The sequence below is a fragment of the Eriocheir sinensis genome, chromosome 12 (assembly GCF_024679095.1).
Source record: "Eriocheir sinensis breed Jianghai 21 chromosome 12, ASM2467909v1, whole genome shotgun sequence".
NCBI classification, from domain to species: domain Eukaryota; kingdom Metazoa; phylum Arthropoda; class Malacostraca; order Decapoda; family Varunidae; genus Eriocheir; species Eriocheir sinensis.
Genome location: NC_066520.1, coordinates 1,596,087 through 1,614,913, shown reverse-complemented (window position 1 = coordinate 1,614,913; position 18,827 = coordinate 1,596,087). Strand labels below are relative to the sequence as shown.

The 18,827-nt window shown below is 39.6% G+C and overlaps 1 protein-coding gene across 2 annotated transcripts in view; it reads left to right on the top strand.

The window, feature by feature from the left end:
• Nucleotides 1–1,576: 1,576 nt before the first annotated feature.
• Nucleotides 1,577–18,827, top strand: part of LOC126997291 (dolichyldiphosphatase 1-like) — an 86,407-nt gene continuing 69,156 nt past the window's right edge. Inside the window, exon 1 of one of the 2 annotated variants that reach the window (XM_050858291.1) lies at nucleotides 1,577–1,862. In XM_050858291.1, the coding sequence (XP_050714248.1) occupies nucleotides 1,808–1,862 (55 nt within the window). In that variant the 5' untranslated portion in view covers nucleotides 1,577–1,807. The remainder of the gene's footprint in view (nucleotides 1,863–18,827) is intronic. The other variant, XM_050858290.1, reaches the window with a different exon arrangement.

Genomic DNA, 18,827 nt, shown 5'->3' with positions numbered 1-18,827 from the left:
CATCACCACCATCACCACCTTCACCACCACCAACACCACCACCATCATCGCCACCATCACCACCACCACCATCATCATCATCATCATCATCACCACCACCACCACCATCACCACCAACATCACAACCACCACCAACACCACCACCAACATCACCACCACCAACATCACCACCACCATCATCACCACCACCACCATCATCATCAACACCACCACCATCACCCTCACCACCATCACCACCACCATCATCATCACCACCATCATCATCATCATCATCACCACCACCACCATCACCACCACCAACACCATCACCATCATCACCACCAGCATCACCACCACCACCAACACCCCCACCATCATCACCACTATCACCACCATCATCACCACCACCACCATCATCATCATCATCACCACCACCACCACCACTATCACTACCACCATCAAAACCACCACCACAGAGTGAGGGAAAGTGGGCTCCTCAAGATGGCTGCCGCGCCAGGGTAGCTTGCCTCACCCGCCGCCAACCCCACAACACGGGAGCGCGCGCTCTAGGTATATAACTCTGTGCTCATACCCCACACCGCCGTTTGTAGGCATTGGAATTACAGTCACGCAATAGCACAATAAAAAGACATATTTTCTCGTCAGTGGCTTACCTGAACGCGCTGTGGAATGAGGCGAGAATGTTAGCTCACACACACACACACGGCCCCAACTTTATAGTCACCCTGAACTGGCGGGTATTTTTATTTCTATAGTTTCAAGTGACGTCATCCCGCTGCTCCGCCCCAAAACCGCCTCCTGCGCGTAACGGCTGCTACCACATGGTAGGTCCTTTGATTAGGGTGCGTACCAGACGACGTGTGAATGTGTTTTTGAAACACTATAATTTTATTTTTCCTCCTTTTGGCTTTGCATTGCATGGCCATGGGTTTCTTAACTATTCGTTGCCTTTGCTTTTATCCAATACGTTGGTATTTTGTGTGGTTCAACTTGTTGTATCTGCCCCCTGAAGGGAGGCTTTGGTAGCTCATAATAACAATAATAAATAATAAATTTGGAGGGAAATGTTTTGTGTGCATGGCGTACTACGTGCAGCCTATACGCTATAGCCTACCTATATGTAGTTCGGTGTGGAATGTAAACCTAACTTTAGAGAGTATGCTGAACTATATAGTCTCTGATGCTGATCGAGAGTGAATTAAAGTGCTGAAGCAGAATACTTATAAGGTACCTCACCGGGAGTGGTTTACGCCCATTTTGGCAGGTGTCGTCTACTCCCTAATTTCTTTATACAGTCGAAAGATTCTATTTTAGAATGATTGTATAGTGGTTTCTTAAATCATCTGATTTACGTACATGAGCAAATTAACAATTTTAAAGTTGCGACGTACACGTACTGTGATATCGAGTTGGCAGTAAAGGAATTATAAAGACAGCACTTTTGTACTTTGTAGCCCTATGTGTAGACACTCGGAAGTATTGTTATAAGCCCTGCCGATGGAACATATATGGGACATCCCGGCCTGCGTGCCAGCCACAGGGACAGCCTCGGTTTTTAAAAGGGCGCTGCAATCAGCTGATGGGCGTGACGTCAGGAGGAAGATCTCAGTTCTTGTTTGTTTACATGTTGCCTTGCATTAACATAATGGGAATTAAAGTTATGAGGCGTTCGGACGGGAAAATTTCAAGATACCTGCTGTCCAAGAAATTGGTCACGCATCACATCACGCAGCAGACTGACCAAATCAGAACACACTGAGGAGTCCTGAGCAGGCGGCCTCCCCGCCATCAGCAGAAGGCAGCTACTATGGCAGATTTAGAGTGGAAGCCGTTTTCCCTGACTTACGTTGAGTATCCTAATGGTATGCACACACTTTTTACAATAGTTGAGAATCTAGACACATCCCCGCCCACATCATCCCCCCTCCCTCTCTTCCCTCAGGAGGTGTGTACACAACTGGTAGGAAGCGACGGAAAAATAATTTAGGGACTCAAATGAAAGGTTGTTTGTTGACAGTGCCATAAATGAACTAAATTGTTTATTATGACCCTTTATTGAGTGTCTAGCACACTTGGGGATTTAGGGAACTGGAGTTTGGGCCATTCTCATTACTGTGTCCTCATTCACATATTGTCAATACTGGTGCTTTTTTCCTCACCTGGTATTCTCACCAGGTAGGGCCATACCAACCGGCAACCAGCCCAGACTGGGCAGGGAAGGCAAGGCCCAAAAGTAACAGCCAGACACTCCAGTCAGGCGAGCAGGCAGTACTACTAATACAGTTGACATATAGCGACTGGTTGAATGTGTCTTCCAGTTAAAATGACATACCTTCAGCTTATCATAATATTAGAAATGAACAATAGAATTAAAAGAAATGAGCAATTGAATTAAATTAACGAGGATCAAGCCTCTACCTGTAACCCCTGTAACTACACCTCACCCACCATGAGTAGTGGGGGGGATTCTGGAGCTGCCCTGTGTAGGCCACCCGGCCTCTTCAGTTTCCCTATGTTCTTATGTTCTTATGTTCTTAAATGAACAATAGAATGTGCTGACCACACTCAGCCCAGTAGCCAGAGCTGGCTGCAGTCATGAACACTAATCCATGGCCAGATAGGCTGCCTTCAGTTGCCAATGTAGCAGTCACAGCAGAATTCCTTGGTAATACTCCACGGATATTATTTAGTAGGCCTGAGCAGACAGTTTCAGATAGACTTAGTTTCTGGGTAAAATATATTTCACTTAGATACATGTTAATCAGCAGAAAACAAATATGAAAATGTGGTATTATTCTAGTGTTTGCCCATACTCACCCCTCTCAACCAAAATTGGCTAGGGGGTCTTTGGGACTGCGGGGAGTGTGGCAGTAAACATGAAATGCGTTGCAAACACATAGTTTATGAGTTATGAGGGGTTGAAAAATACCCTAGATGAAGGGAAATTCCATACATTTACCTGGGTGTAGGGAAATTTCATACATTCAGGGATTTTTTACCACGTACAGAAACCACGCAATTTCACTCAGTCTCCATAGCAGAGAGGGGGTCGAGAGGGGCAAAGCCCCTATTAGAAGGTTATGTAAAGTTAGGTTGTAGTAGTTTAAATATATTTAAGGGATATTTTGTCACGTACGGAAACCATGCAATTTCACTCAGCCTCCTTAGCAGAGAGGAGGTCGAGGGGGGTGAAGCCCCCCGTTAGAAGGTTATATGAATTTTTCCCATTTTGGGGAGGGGGAGGCGGACCTCTTGTAAATAATTACGTACATTAGTTTAGTTTAGGTTATGTTACATTAGATTAGGTATGTTATGCTTTCCCCTACACATACATATGAGTGTTCCTAGATTAGGCAAAGAGTATAGTGTATTGGGCTACTTTTTGAGGCTGCACGTGACTTTTTTGGCTACTTCCCATTAATTGTCCCATTTGTTAAACATGATTTGCCTTCCTTGTCTTGAAAGCCACTATTAACCTTTTCAATACTGTGACGCCGACGTCGGCGTCACCATATGGAAAGGGTTAAGAGGAAATGGAAGAGGATTTATCCTCTTTTAAACCTCTTAATCCTCTTCTAAACCTTAATCCTCTTCCATTTCCTCTTAATCGCCACGACCGTCTTCATCATCACTACCACTATTAACGCCACTACCATCACCTTCATCATCACCACCACCACCTTCGTCACCACCACCACCACCTTCATCACCACCACCATTACGTTAATCACCAACACCATATATCTAGATATATATATATATATATATAGATATATATATATATATATATATATATATATATATATATATATATATATATATATATATATATATATATATATATATATATATATATATATATATATATATATATATATATATATATATATATATATATATATATATATATATATATATATATATATATATATATATATATATATATATATATATATATATATATACATACATACACACAGTAAATCCTCGCTCATCACGGGGTTAGTTCCAGAACCCCATGATAAGATAGAAAAAATCCACAAAGTAGCGACCTTATACTTTTTTTTATTATTTATATATTTTAAGGCTCTATAAACCCTCCCCACACACTTACAAATCTTTCCCACAATCCTATTGACCTCTCCCACACTCATATAAACACTTCCTATGACGTTTCATTGTTACAACGCGGTCCCAATAAATGATACTATAATTCTTGTTTCGACTTTCGACATTTGCTTCGGAAATCTGAACTTCAAGAGGAATTAGTTGGGCGGGGCGGAAGAATACTCAGAGAAAGGACAATATGAGCGTAGCTCACTTCTTTTATATCACAATAAGGTAAATACAGAAGGGGAAAGGGAGGAGAGGGACAGAGTGAGTCATGAAGAAAATACCGATAGAGGATGTAAGAAGGGAGAACAAGGAAGAGTAGTGGAGGAAACAGGGAGAGATAAAGAGGATGAAAACAAGGGTGTGGGGAGGGAGGGACAGTGGGGAGAGTCATGTCAGGTCCTGAGAGAGAGTCAGGTGAGGTCCTGAGGGAGTCAGGTCAGGGCTTCAGTCAGGACATGACCTGACTCTTCACTTCCGCCCCTCCCTCCCCACACTCTTTCCGTTTCACCTTGTGTGTGTGTGTGTGTGTGTGTGTGTGTGTGTGTGTGTGTGTGTGTGTGTGTGTGTGTGTGTGTTTACCTTGTTGTAAACACACACACACACACACACACACACACACACACACACACACACATACACACACAGAAGGGGAAATGAGAAGGGTGTGGGGAGGGAGTGGCAGAAGGGAGTCAGGTCAGGGCTTTGGTCAGGACATGACCTGACTCACTTTTTGCCCCTTTCTCCACACACCCTTCCCATTTCCCCTTGTGTGTGTGTGTGTGTGCATATAATCTAATGGGGAAGGAGAAAGGGAGGAAGAGTGATAGAGTGAGAGATAAGACTAAAGATAAGAGGGTGTGAGAAAGGAGGAAACAAGGGAAATGAGTGGAGGAAATGGGACGGGATAGAAGAGAGAGGTAGGGAGGGTCAGGTAAAGGTGAGGAAAGAGGGGGAGAGAAAAGGTGTGAGTGGGAGGGAAAGAGATTAAAGAGAGGTAGGGAGGGTCAGGTAAAAGTGAAAAAGAGGGGGAGAGAAAGGGTGTGAGTGGGAGGGAAAGAGATTAAAAGAGAAAAACTGGGAGGGAGGTGAAAGGAAAAGAAGAAAGAAATGAGAAGGAAGGAGAAAAATACGGGACGGAGAGGGAGAAGAAAGAAAGGAAGTGGGGAGGAGTGAACCAGGGAAAAGACTAACGGTGCAATAGGCCGCGACGGAAAAAAAATAAAATTGGTGGGTGATATAGGTGCTTATTTAAGTGTGTTGCTACTTACGTTGATTTATATCGTTTCATTTTTAGTTTAGAAAATGCTTATTTTACCACAAAATCGCGATATAGTGAAAATCCACAGTGCAATACAATTTAAAATCCATACAGCAGACCACGATATGGCGAGGATTACTGCGTATATATATATATATATATATATATATATATATATATATATATATATATATATATATATATATATATATATATATATATATATATATATATATATATATATATATATATATATATATATATATATATATATATATATATATATATATATATATATATATATATATATATATATATATATATATATATATATATATATATATATATATATATATATATACACATGTGGGATTCTCGATTTACGCGAGTATTAGTCCTTGAAGAATGCGTAAATAAAAACAATGTAAATCAAAACAAGAGGAAAAATAAATATCTACTTCATTCAGTGGAGAGAGAGAGAGAGAGAGAGAGAGAGAGAGAGAGAGAGAGAGAGAGAGAGAGAGAGAGAGAGAGAGAGAGAGAGAGAGAATATCCATATCACTGAAATATGCACTCAGTCTCAGGCTCACTTGTGTGAGGAAGAAATGAGGACACCATGAGCGACTGGCTAGTATTGGTACCGGTATTGAGCATTCTGGTAACAGTACCGCATCAAGATAGGTACACTGTTAGTACCGGTATTGTTACTGCACTTGCCCACCTATTGTTGAGTAGTGTGAGCGTGGGTACTGTATTGTTGTTCAAGTGGTAGCCAGGAAGAACTGAGCTCAGCTGTGTAGCGGCGCCGTGTGAGTCCAGTTGCGTGAGACATCTGGTGGCCACTCCATAAAATATTATATAAGTGAAAAAATATATATATATATATATATATATATATATATATATATATATATATATATATATATATATATATATATATATATATATATATATATATATATATATATATATATATATATATATATATATATATATATATATATATATATATATATATATATATATATATATATATATATATATATATATATATATATATATATATATATATATATATATATATATATATATATATATATATATATATATATATATATATATATATATATATATATATATATATATATATATATATATATATATATAAATATCTATATATATATATATATATATATATATATATATATATATATATATGTATATATATATATATATATATATATATATATATATATATATATATATATATATATATATATATATACATGTCATTATAAACCCTTGATATAACAGACCTATTATAACTTGATTTTGGATATAACGGACAAGGTCAGAGGGTCATAAATCCACGGGGACCGACCGAGAACAGTTTTTAAACCAACCGTGCCCGGAAACTATAACAGCATCTGTTAGCCACCTCGCCCTCCTCTATTTATCTGCTGTCTCATACTTTGGTTACTGTGGTAGTCTCTTCAGCCCACCTGATGAAATATTTTCCTCCTTGTGGTTCCCATTCAAATGAAGAATGTATTTACACTGTTAGCCTTTTTACGTTATACGTTTGGTAGCTAGATTGTGTCTATTTAAGGTAACACAAATACTGTTGGTTAATGGTATTCAGGCTCACACTGTAACGTACCTCACTCTCAGGGCCGGAGTCACCGTTGCCTGCTTCACAAGTTGATTGAAGTTGGTGAGACAACAAAAGGCCTTACCATAAGTTATGTGTAGGAGTGATGTAAATATGACCTAGTGGATTGCCTTCACTTCTTTCTTTCTTTCTCTCTCTCTGGTATATTAAACATATGTTTTAGTTTTAACTATATTTACAGTCTTAAAGTATAGTTACAATGATGTGAGAAGCCTTTGGAAAAGTGCCACACCAAGAGTGGAGGCGCATTCTGTCTTGATGCCTGCCCTGTTCTTCTGGCTTCTGGTGCTCCTCGTCAGTTTTATCTGCATCGCTACCGCCAAGTTTCAGCCCGTGTTCTACGATGCAGATCCTAGTGTCAAACCATTCTCTTTCTCATGCCGTACATCCTGTGGCCCATGTGATCCTGAGCTGGTGTTTCAACACACATTTTATACCTTCATATGTACATGATATTATATACATACATTAGTGCCTTACAACACCACAAAAAAGTCTTATGCATCAATCCAGGACATAAATGTAATGGAAAATAGCCAAGTGTTTGTGAATGTCGGTACTGACACAGTTTAGGGGTCGACCGTTAGGTAGGTTAGGTTAGGTTAAGTTAGGTTTAGTTTAGATTTATTCGGCACACAGAATGGGGCGGCGGAAATACAGAATGAGGGAAGGACGGCGGGGGTGGCCTACCATGCAGTCCGGTGCAGCGAGACAGACATACTCGAAGAAATAAGTTGCTCTCCTGTCCACCATGCATGCACACTAGGGGAATACACAGCATGAAAAGCATTAATTTGCCTGGTTTTGTTTTAGTTTGTCCACTTGTGATTTTTTTGAGCGCTGAGTGAAATGTAGAACCAGTAAGCAAGTTGAACCTCTTTCTTCGAGCTAATTTGCAGCTGCTGCAGCGGGTGTACAACAAACATTGAAAAGTCAATCACTTAATGTTTTGTGAGAGAAAGTTATCAGATTATTTCATAACACACCAAAAACTAAAAAAAAAAAAAAAAAAAAAAAAAACTTCATCTGCAAGTGTGAGACAGGCGCACTTGTAAAATTTTACCCGTGCCTGTAACAATACATCCCCCCCGCAGGGCTCCACTGCCAACCTGTCGGCCTCAGTGCCGTGCAGCTCGTCATCAAGTGTGTGGTGCGTTTATACAAAACGTGTAGACAACATACACAATAATAAAAAAATAAAAATATATATAAACCTACATTTATTAGGTTCGTCTGAACAGACTTTCGGCATCAACGGACCAAGTTCCCCCCCAATTAGTCATATAGAGGGTTTACTGTATGTATATTAACAGGATGTTCTCGGGTTACGAAGGAGATGTGTTCCTAATGACGTGTTGTTACCTGATTTTCGATGTAAACCGGAACACCTAAATAAGTAGCTATGTCACCCACCTATGCTAATGCAGTAGTAAAGTCATGATCTAGGACATCAAAACAACTTTTCTATGACATATATGGATTAAGAAAACATATGAAGGACATAAATATATTCTTCACACGCTCAATCTAACTAGTTCTCGTGTAAAGTTTTATTTAAACGCCTAAACAAGAATTATTTAATCATTTATGGGTACCACGTCAGTATATTGTAGACCATCATAACCTGAAGATATATATATATATATATATATATATATATATATATATATATATATATATATATATATATATATATATATATATATATATATATATATACATATATATACATATTATATATATATATATATACATATTATATATATATATATATATATATATAATATGTATATATATGTATATATATATATATATATATATATATATATATATATATATATATATATATATATATATATATATATATATATATATATATATATATATATATATATATATATATATATTGAGTCGTTGAAGTAACGGCCTCGTTCAGGAGGACGAGTTCAATCTCGCCTGTGCCACCAAGCTGGGATTTTATACCGCCGCCAGTGGCTTTAAACTACCCACATGCTGTCCAGAAGACCACCTATCCTTGAACTCTAGATTCTTGGATCAAAGATGAGCTCTGGGAGGGCAGCATGAGCCAATGCAAGATGGCGCCACTATACCACTCATACCTGCGCCAGAACGGGCTGGGCCGACCATCAGGACCTGGAAAGAAGCCTTGGACCGACCATCAGGATCCACTGGAAGAAGCCTACCGGCGCACTAGGGTGCAAGGTAAAAAAAAAAAATTATATATATATATATATATATATCTATATATATATATATATATATATATATATATATATATCTAAGGCTGAACTCTTCTCAAACTTTTTCTAAAACTCCACTCTGGACGATTCTGGGCATATTCCTCCTACTCATCCCCTCTGACTCCTTTATGCCTGTTATAAAAGATTCTTCAAAATGATGTTTTCTATGCCTCTCTGGCCTCAATCCTCAGAAGGCTTATGGACCTGATAGAGTGCCTCCTATTGTCCTTAAAAACTGTGCCTCCGTGCTGTCACCTGCCTGGTCAAACTCTTTCGCCTCTGCCTGTCAACATCTACCTTTCCTTCTTGCTGGAAGTATGCCTTCACACAGCCTGTACCTAAGAAGGGTGACCGCTCCAATCCCTCAAACTACCGTCCTATTGCTTTACTTTCTTGTCTATCTAAAGCTTTTGAATCAATCCTTAACCGGAAGATTCAAAAGCACCTTTCCACTTCTGACCTTCTATCTGATCGCCAGTATGGGTTCCGCAAGGGCGTTCTACTGGTGATCTCCTAACCTTCTTAACTGACTCTTGGTCATCCTCTTAGCCTTCTTTCGGTGAAACTTTTGCTATTGCGCTGGACATATCAAAAGCTTTTGATAGGGTCTGGCACAAATCTTTACTTTCTAAACTACCCTCCTACGGTTTCTATCCTTCTCTCTGTACCTTTATCTCCAGTTTCCTTTCTGACCGTTCTATTTCTGCCGTGGTAGACGGTCACTGTTCTTCCCTAAATCTATTAACAGTGGTGTCCCACAGAGTTCTGTCCTATCTCCCACTCTTTTTCTGTTGTTCATTGATGATCTTCTTTCCAAAACGAACTGTCCTATCCATTCCTACGCCGATGATTCCACTCTGCATTATTCAACTTCTTTTAATAGAAGACCCACCCTTCAGGAACTTAACGACTCAAGGCTGGAGGCTGCAGAACGCTTAGCCTCAGACCTTACTATTATTTCCGATTGGGGCAAGAAGAACCTGGTGTCCTTCAACGCCTCAAAACACAGTTTCTCCACCTATCCACTCGACACAATCTTTCAAACAACTATCCCTATTCTTTGACAACACCCAGCTATCACCTTCCTCAACACTAAACATCCTCGGTCTATCCTTAACTCAAAATCTCAACTGGAAACTTCATATCTCTTACTAAATCAGCTTCCTCGAGGCTGGGCGTTCTGTACCGTCTCCGCCAGTTCTTCTCCCCTGCACAGTTGCTGTCCATATACAGGGGCCTTGTCCGCCCTCGTATGGAGTATGCATCTCATGTGTGGGGGGGCTCCCCTCACACAGCTCTTCTGGACAGAGTGGAGGCAAAGGCTCTTCGTCTCATCAGCTCTCCTCCTCATACTGATAGTCTTCTACCTCTTAAATTCCGCCGCAATGTTGCCTCTCTTTCTATCTTCTATCGATATTTCCACGCTGACTGCTCTTCTGAACTTGCTAACTGCATGCCTCCCCCTCCTCGACTTTCTACTCATGCTCATCCCTATACTGTCCAAACCCCTTATGCAAGAGTTAACCAGCATCTTCACTCTTTCATCCCTCACGCTGGTAAACTCTGGAACAATCTTCCTTCATCTGTATTTCCTCCTACTCTGACTTGAACTCTTTCAAGGGAGGTATCAATCTCCTCCAACTGACTTATCTTTGCCTCCTCTTTGGATTCTTTTTAGAGCAGCAGTAGCGGGCTTTTTTTTATTAATGTTTACCCTTGAGCTGTCTCCTTTACTGTAAAAAAAAAAAAAAAAAAAATATATATATATATAGATATATATATATATATATATATATATATATATATATATATATATATATATATATATATATACATATATATAAATATATATATATATATATATATATATATATATATATATATATATATATATATATATATATATATATATATATATATATATATATATATATATATATATATATATATATATATATATATATATATATATATTATTCAGCAACATCTCTGGCCTCAACTTTACTTTTGAAGAATCACAAGAAGGACGCCTGCCATTCCTCCTCTAGTATCTCCACAAGACTCAGGATTCAACACCTCAGTGTACATCAAACCAACAAACACAGGACTTTGCCTCAATGGTAACAGCGAGTGCCCGCAACACTACAGAAGATCCACAATCAATGCATACATATGGCGAGCGATCTCACACAGCTCAACATGGAAGAATTTACATAACAAATTGGAAAAAATTACACAAATCCTTGTAAACAACGGCTACCCCAACAGTGAAGTGACCCAGGCTATCAACTGCGCCCTAGAGAAATGGTACAACCCTTCAACCACCTCTACAAACCAAAACAACATCAACCTCTACTACAGGAACTACATGTCCACCGAGTATAAGACAGATGAAAGAGTGATCAAAGATATCATCCACAAGAATGTGAAACCAACAGATGCAGACCAAACCATATCACTCATCATTTACTACAAGACCTCCAAAACAGCCAACCTACTTATCAAGAACCGCCAAACACCACCACCGGCACTTCTTCAGGAAGACCATGTCATCTTCAAGCACACCTGCGCTATTGAGGACTGTCGGCCTCATTGGGATGACACGGACAAAACTGACTAGGCACTTAACATGCCACCTACAAAATGGTGCTATCAAGAACCACTACACTATCAAGCACAAGGAAACCTTAGCACGCAGCCACCTAGAAGATTCAACGAAAATACTTGACAGGGAAACTGACCCCCGCCGACTATTGTTCCTGGAAGCCCTCTACATTGAAGATCTAGGGCCAACAATGAACACTCAAGCCCAAGATCTGCAAATCTTACCAACGCAGAAGAGAGATAACATAAAAAACAACACCTAGGCACCTGTGCAGCGAGGGACGCCGCGCAGCACTCACTGCGCCACACCAGCAAATCACAAGCCAGAACGCTGACACAATCCAGCTCCATTCAGCCTGAAGATGTTCCCTAGGCAGGAATGAAACGTTGCAACCAACAACCCAACTTTTGGACAGCTCCTCGGGGCTTTAGACACCGTCAAAAGAAAGTTGATAAGACTAATAGAAAAAACGCAGCAGAAGCTAAATAATGCAGAAACAGCAGTTTCATTCAACCTCGTATGTTTAAAATATATATATATATATATATATATATATATATATTATACATATATATATATATATATATATATATATATATATATATATATATATATATATATATATATATATATATATATATATAGTGGAGGAGTTCAATCCCACAGGTGTGCCAAGCTGGGATTTTCAGCCAATGGCTTAAAACTACCCATTCTGTCCAGAATACCGCCTATCAACCCGGACTCTAGATTCTAGGATAAGAAGTCGTACCATCAGGATCCACCGAAGAAGCCTACTGGCATAATAGACATGGGGGAAAAAATATATATATATATATATATATGTTGTCCTCAAATAGTGGGACCCAGGATACTATGAAAATCCGTATAAAATTAATGCCCCCCTTAGAAACACATCTGGGCTGCGTTTGAGAGAGGGAATTGTGACTCTCAGAACGTCCCAAGTGCTCTCAAATGCGTGACGCGGCAGCAGGAGTTGGCAACTTGGCACGTCCGTTGGCTCCTGGCTTTGAGAGATGGAGCGCCTCGTGCTGTGATGATGTCATCAGCAAACTTGGCGGCCCAAACAAACACATATAAGTGTTTCCATTGCATTTCATCTCTGTGTGCCACCATAACCACTGCAGCTTCCTTTTCATCTGTTGTAAGGAGTTTGTCAGCCAGGACAGCTAGTAATGCATGTTAAACATCACCAGGAAGAGGCTTAATAAAAGGACAGCCTTTATCTCCACTTTTGCAGCGCTCATGGAGCACTGGCAGTTACTACAAGAGGAGCGTCAAAGGCTGTAGTTAGGACCGAAGGGACAACTACCTCGAACCAAGACCAAGACCATATGCTTTCCCTACTGCAACGTAACTCATCCCAAAACGTAACTTATCCTAAATCTGAATTCTTCTACAAGGTGAACACCTTTCTTGAACGCAGGTGTTTTGGTAGAACAGTGTTGCCACTCATGCCATGGCTACTTGTGCATGGAAATTTAAAATCCTAAAAAATCTTCCATGACAATAACTACAGGTAACTCTTGATTTACGCGAGTTTGGTTTACACGTTTTTGAAATAACGCGGGGTCCAAAATCCAAATAAACGTTTAATTTACATGTTTTTTTCACTTATATATAGATGTCTCAAGCAACTGGACTCACACGGCGCCGCGGCCACACAGCTGAGCTCAGTTCTTCCCGCACGCCACTTGAACAACAATACAGTACCCACGCTGCCATGCTACTCAACATTATAGGGGTGGGCAGGTACCGGTACCAGTACCGGTACTAACGGTACCAGCCATACAGTACAGTACTGGTACCAGACTGCTCGGTACTCGTACCAATACTAGCCAGTTGCTCCCGCGGCCACAAAGCTGAGCTCAGTTCTTCCCGCGTGCCACTTGAACAACAATACAGTACCGACGCTGCCACGCTACTCAACAATAGGAATGGACAGGTACCAGTACCAGTACCAGTACTAACGGTACCAGCTATATGGTACGGAACCAGTACCAGACTGCTCGGTACCGGTACCAATACTAGCCAGTCACTCATGGTGTCCCTCATTTCTTCCTAACACGAGTGAGGCTGAGACTGAGTGCCTGAGAGGATATCTCGGTGATGTGGATATTCTCTCTCTCTCCACTGAATGAAGTGAATATTTATTTTTGATAGAAAACCTACCTCCTGTTTTATAAACATTGTTTACTGACCTATAATAGATATAATGAATATATATATATATATATATATATATATATATATATATATATATATAAATATATATATATATATATATATATATATATATATATATATATATATATATATTGCCCATAACTCAACGTAAGAAACTAGATTGGATTTGCACTGGCATCGTCCTTCATTCCATGAAGTGAAATCCAACTCCAGTGATGTGCACCCTCTGAGTACCATAACTCCTGTGAACAAGGATGTCTGGTTCAATTTAGAACATCATGTATAGTTGACAACGCCAGACACGCATCACAACGAGCAGAACTAAGAAATTTTTCCCCATCACTAAGCGAACAGGGACAGCTTTACCTTATAATTGTTTGCAGACTTAGAAGTGATGGCTAGGCAGGAACTGTAGAATTACTTTACTTAGCACTGTGAGTGAGTTTCGTAAGGGACACAAAAAGAGGTGCCAGTCAGCTTCAATTAGCATCGACAGAAACCTAGTTACCATGCGCTTCCAATTCCGGGTTAAGCTTCATTCTCCGGCGCTACAGCTATGCCTGCTGCATCCACCTCTGATAGAATCCTTGGTATGATTCGCCAGCAGCAAGACTGAGCCTTCGTTTCATGAAAAATGTACAAAATCCCAGATGAAAACAATTTTGATGCAAACCAATTTTACTGTAAATGAGAAGGAATTAGAAAAGAATGCTTACAGGAAGTGAAAGCAAAGGTTGAAAAAGTACAGGATGAAATTTTTCAAGCCTTTCAGCTACCTTAATACCATCAATTTGAGATTCTGAGCTTATCAAATGAGCAGAACAACAAATTACAGCTAAAGATGATATTTTTATGTATTACATACATAAACAATTTCGTGTTTAATAATCATCTACATACATAATAATAATACTTACCGTGTAAGTGCTTCCCAACTGGAATGGGTAAATGACTTCATTGTCTGTACACAGCTCACAGTGGAACCCTCGGGCAGAACACACTTCACAATGAGAAATGTGATCACGACCAAAGGTGACAGCTTGTCTTACTCTGGGAACCAACTGACCACTGGCCACAAGTTGTAGATCCTAATGAATAAATTGTAATCATTACTGCTACTTTCCTAGGATGAACAAAAAATTAAATCAAAACTACACTGCCTCAAACTCTTTGAAAATAAAGTTCCATGCATTTAACATTCTTATTTAGATGGCCCTTTTAGTATGAAAAAGAGCATAGTCATTGGCACTATCTATTTTATTCAGTTCTCCAGAGACTTGAAAGGTAAATGTCAAGCTAATGCAGCCTGGTAAGTGTGTATAGAGGGCAAGAAGTTCAAAGTTAACTTTTGCACCACTGCACTTCCTTACTCTTGCTTTCATCTTTTTATTAATCCTTTCATTGCTAAGCAGCTCCATGGCGGCGTTAGTCATTGCTGGTGGTGCCTAAGCGGCACAAACTCTGACTCCAGCATACTCAAATCTCCGGTATGAGAGTGTTCCAATAATATTTCTCACAACACAGTTCCCGACAATTGGTGGGTTCTCCCATAAATTTTGGTGAAAGGTATATCAGCCCAGCATGGGCCGAATAACTGGTGGATGTTCTTGTCAATATAGCGGCGATTTTTTGCTGCTTCACCCTATCCTGACTGATTCTTGATAAATAGTTGTAAATATTGCAGTTAACGTACACCTTTAGAACCTCAGGAGAATGTCGCAGTTCCCTCAAAATAATTTGATCATTAACGCACTGGCGTGAAGTCATTCACATTGCTCTGAGCGTGTATGTGCGTTCTTAGGAAAACATATATACGACTCCTAAGATCTGGGCTCTCTTCCCAATGGTGTTTTTGTTTTTTAGCTGTGATGAATAGTTTTGAGATACAGAAGTTGAAAGAAGACCCCATTGTGCTGCCGGCTGTGCCTGAGGATAGTGCATCTTCTCACCAGCATAAAGGTTAAAGCCAAGAAACCTGCACACGCCCTGTTTCAGTATAAGCTACGTACTCCTGTTTTACTCCTCTGCTACTCTTATACTCTGGCACTAATCTCTTTATATAAAAAAATCCGAGGAACTTCCCCCTTTCTTTCGTTTTTGTCATTACTGTCTGTGGATTAGCTTAGTTAGCTATCAGGTAGTTTTAGATATGTATTAAACGGGCAGTCTATTGAGTTGAATGTTGAGTGGTTGGTTAATGGCAGGCTGGCAGATCTGGGGGCCTGTGCCCCAGAGAGCCAAATGGGTCAGTCTGGTGGCCGTCCTCCACTCTGCATCAAGATTAACTCTACACACCACAGCCAACTGCCTGTGCTTGGCCACTGTTCAAGAATAGAACCTGTAGAGAACATGTGTTTCCGTCACCCCTCAAGTACATACACACAATCTACACTGTTAAACTGTCAAATCACTATCAGTATCTCTATCAAAAGATTCCTTAGCCAGAGCAACACTCTTCTTTACTTTTTCATACCTTCTCTTCATATTTTGCACTACAGACTGAGAACAGTTCAATTCATTTGCAATATCAATGTTCTGTGCATCACAATAATCTTTTCTGTATTTTTAACTAATTGGGAAGGCTTATTGTGGCTTTGTCTCATCGCTTTGGAGTCTTTTTTTTCTCATTTACTTTAAGTTCATGAGCATTCAGCATCACTCCCTCAACAACTTTCCCTAACACTCACAGGTAAAAAAAAGGGAAGTCATTAATGACTATCAACCCTAGTAACCACAGGCTAATGATAAGTGTTATCCTCCCACTCTGTGGGAGAGTAGGGGACAACTGTGTCATCAACATGAAGTCAAGTAAATTCTATCCTTCGTGTGCTCAAATGCTTCTTATGATACCTCTGTTAATCATGTTAATCATGTATTAATATGAAATCACAAATATCACAGTCGTGTGCTTTCATTGACTCATATTTGTCTTGTTATCATATATGTGTATATAAATACAAAACACCTACTTAATACAGGTTCTGGATTCTATGATAAATATAATCAAGTACACAATATAAACTTACAAAAATTGAATACAGATGTACATGTTCATAAAGATGTTCTTATTGACCAACTTCGCGAAGTTTCTGTAGCATCGAACGACAAGGTGAATAGGCAACCGGACTGTACAACCTTTAGATCCGCAACATCTAAGGACAAAACATCTATGAGTAATATGATGACCAACTTCATTTAGAGAACAGTTATGTATTTTTTTTAATGCAAAAGTCAAAAAATTCTCTGACATCTGAACCTACATCCAGGAACATAAACAATGATGCTGCATGGCAGTGACATGTACAAGGAGGGTTCCCCCATAATACCAAATCTTAAATTGTAAATTAAGAATCCCAATTCAAAGACATTATTGTTCTTTAAACCTGAAAGACCAAATTAATGTGCCCCTAACCTCTCCATTCTCTCAAGACACCCCATGACTTCACTCTTAAATTATTCAATAGTCTTGGTAGGAAACAAACCTGTAATTCTGCTAGGTCATCAATGTGGCGGTAGAGCTCAGGGTTCACTGTTCTCAGGTTAATAAGTGGTTGGTGACTTATAGCAGAGAGCCACTGGAAGTTTGCAGAACACACAGGATAAAGTGTGAAATCCCAGTTATGTACAAGGCGGGCAGGGATCAAAGCTGAATCATTTTCATGACACTCATAACAGTAGTACTTGGAGTCATAACTGCACACTCTGCAAGGAAAAAAGACATCAGTGTTTCAGGAATTTCCTCAATTGAGTTTCATATCAAAATCATCATGAGGAATCTGTGTGTGTGTGTGTGGAGTTCCTCTTTCCTGGAGTTGCCAAGTGGCTTGCTAGTGAGTGCATTGTCTCACCACCCACGTGGCGTGAGGCTCACCTGCGAGCTCCGGCCTCCCCCTCACATCCATCCTGCTGTCTGTTCTTTCTTCCTTCCTTCCTTTCTTCCTTCTACCTTCTCTGTGGAGTGTGTGTGTGTGTGTGTGTTTGTGTGTGTTTGTGTGTGTGACGCGGAGTGAGGCTTACGCCATGCCTGCGCCATGACAGGCTCGGGGCCGACCATCAGGCGCAAATGGATAGTCTACCGGCGCATTAGGTCAAATGTTAAAAAAGAAAAAAAAAAAAAAAAAAAAGAAACACGGGTCGGAACAAATATGCTCTTTTTCAGTGTTTTCAATACCTCGAGTTTCGCGATCCTCAAGTTTAGCGCTATACCTTTGGAACGAAGCGTGCGTGAAACTTGAAAGGGTACTGTATGCTACAATGGAAGGCATTTCCAGGTGAATAATACAGGTAACTCTCGATTTACGCGAGTGTTGCGTTCTTGAAGAGGTCGCGTAAATCAAAAACAATGTAAATCAAACAAGAGGTAGGTTTCTGTCGAAAAATAAATACCGTAATTTTCGGCGTATAGCGCGCATTTTTTCACATAAAAAATGCCTGAAAGTTTAGCCCTGCGCGTTATACGCTGAATGTACAAATTTTTAATGATTTTTTTCTTCTTTGGGATGTTTTTAAGGGTCTGTTTTTCGTCTTATCCAACAACAACGGCAAACTTACCTTTATTATTGTTTATAATCCTTCATAGTCCGTAGCTTTCCTATAATATGTTACCATAGAATACAGGGCGATCTAATAACTACTTTACAAAGACTAAATCGGTGGAAGATCGCCCATGCCTTGCTGTTATCCCGTTTTTCCGTCGGGCGCCATTTGTAT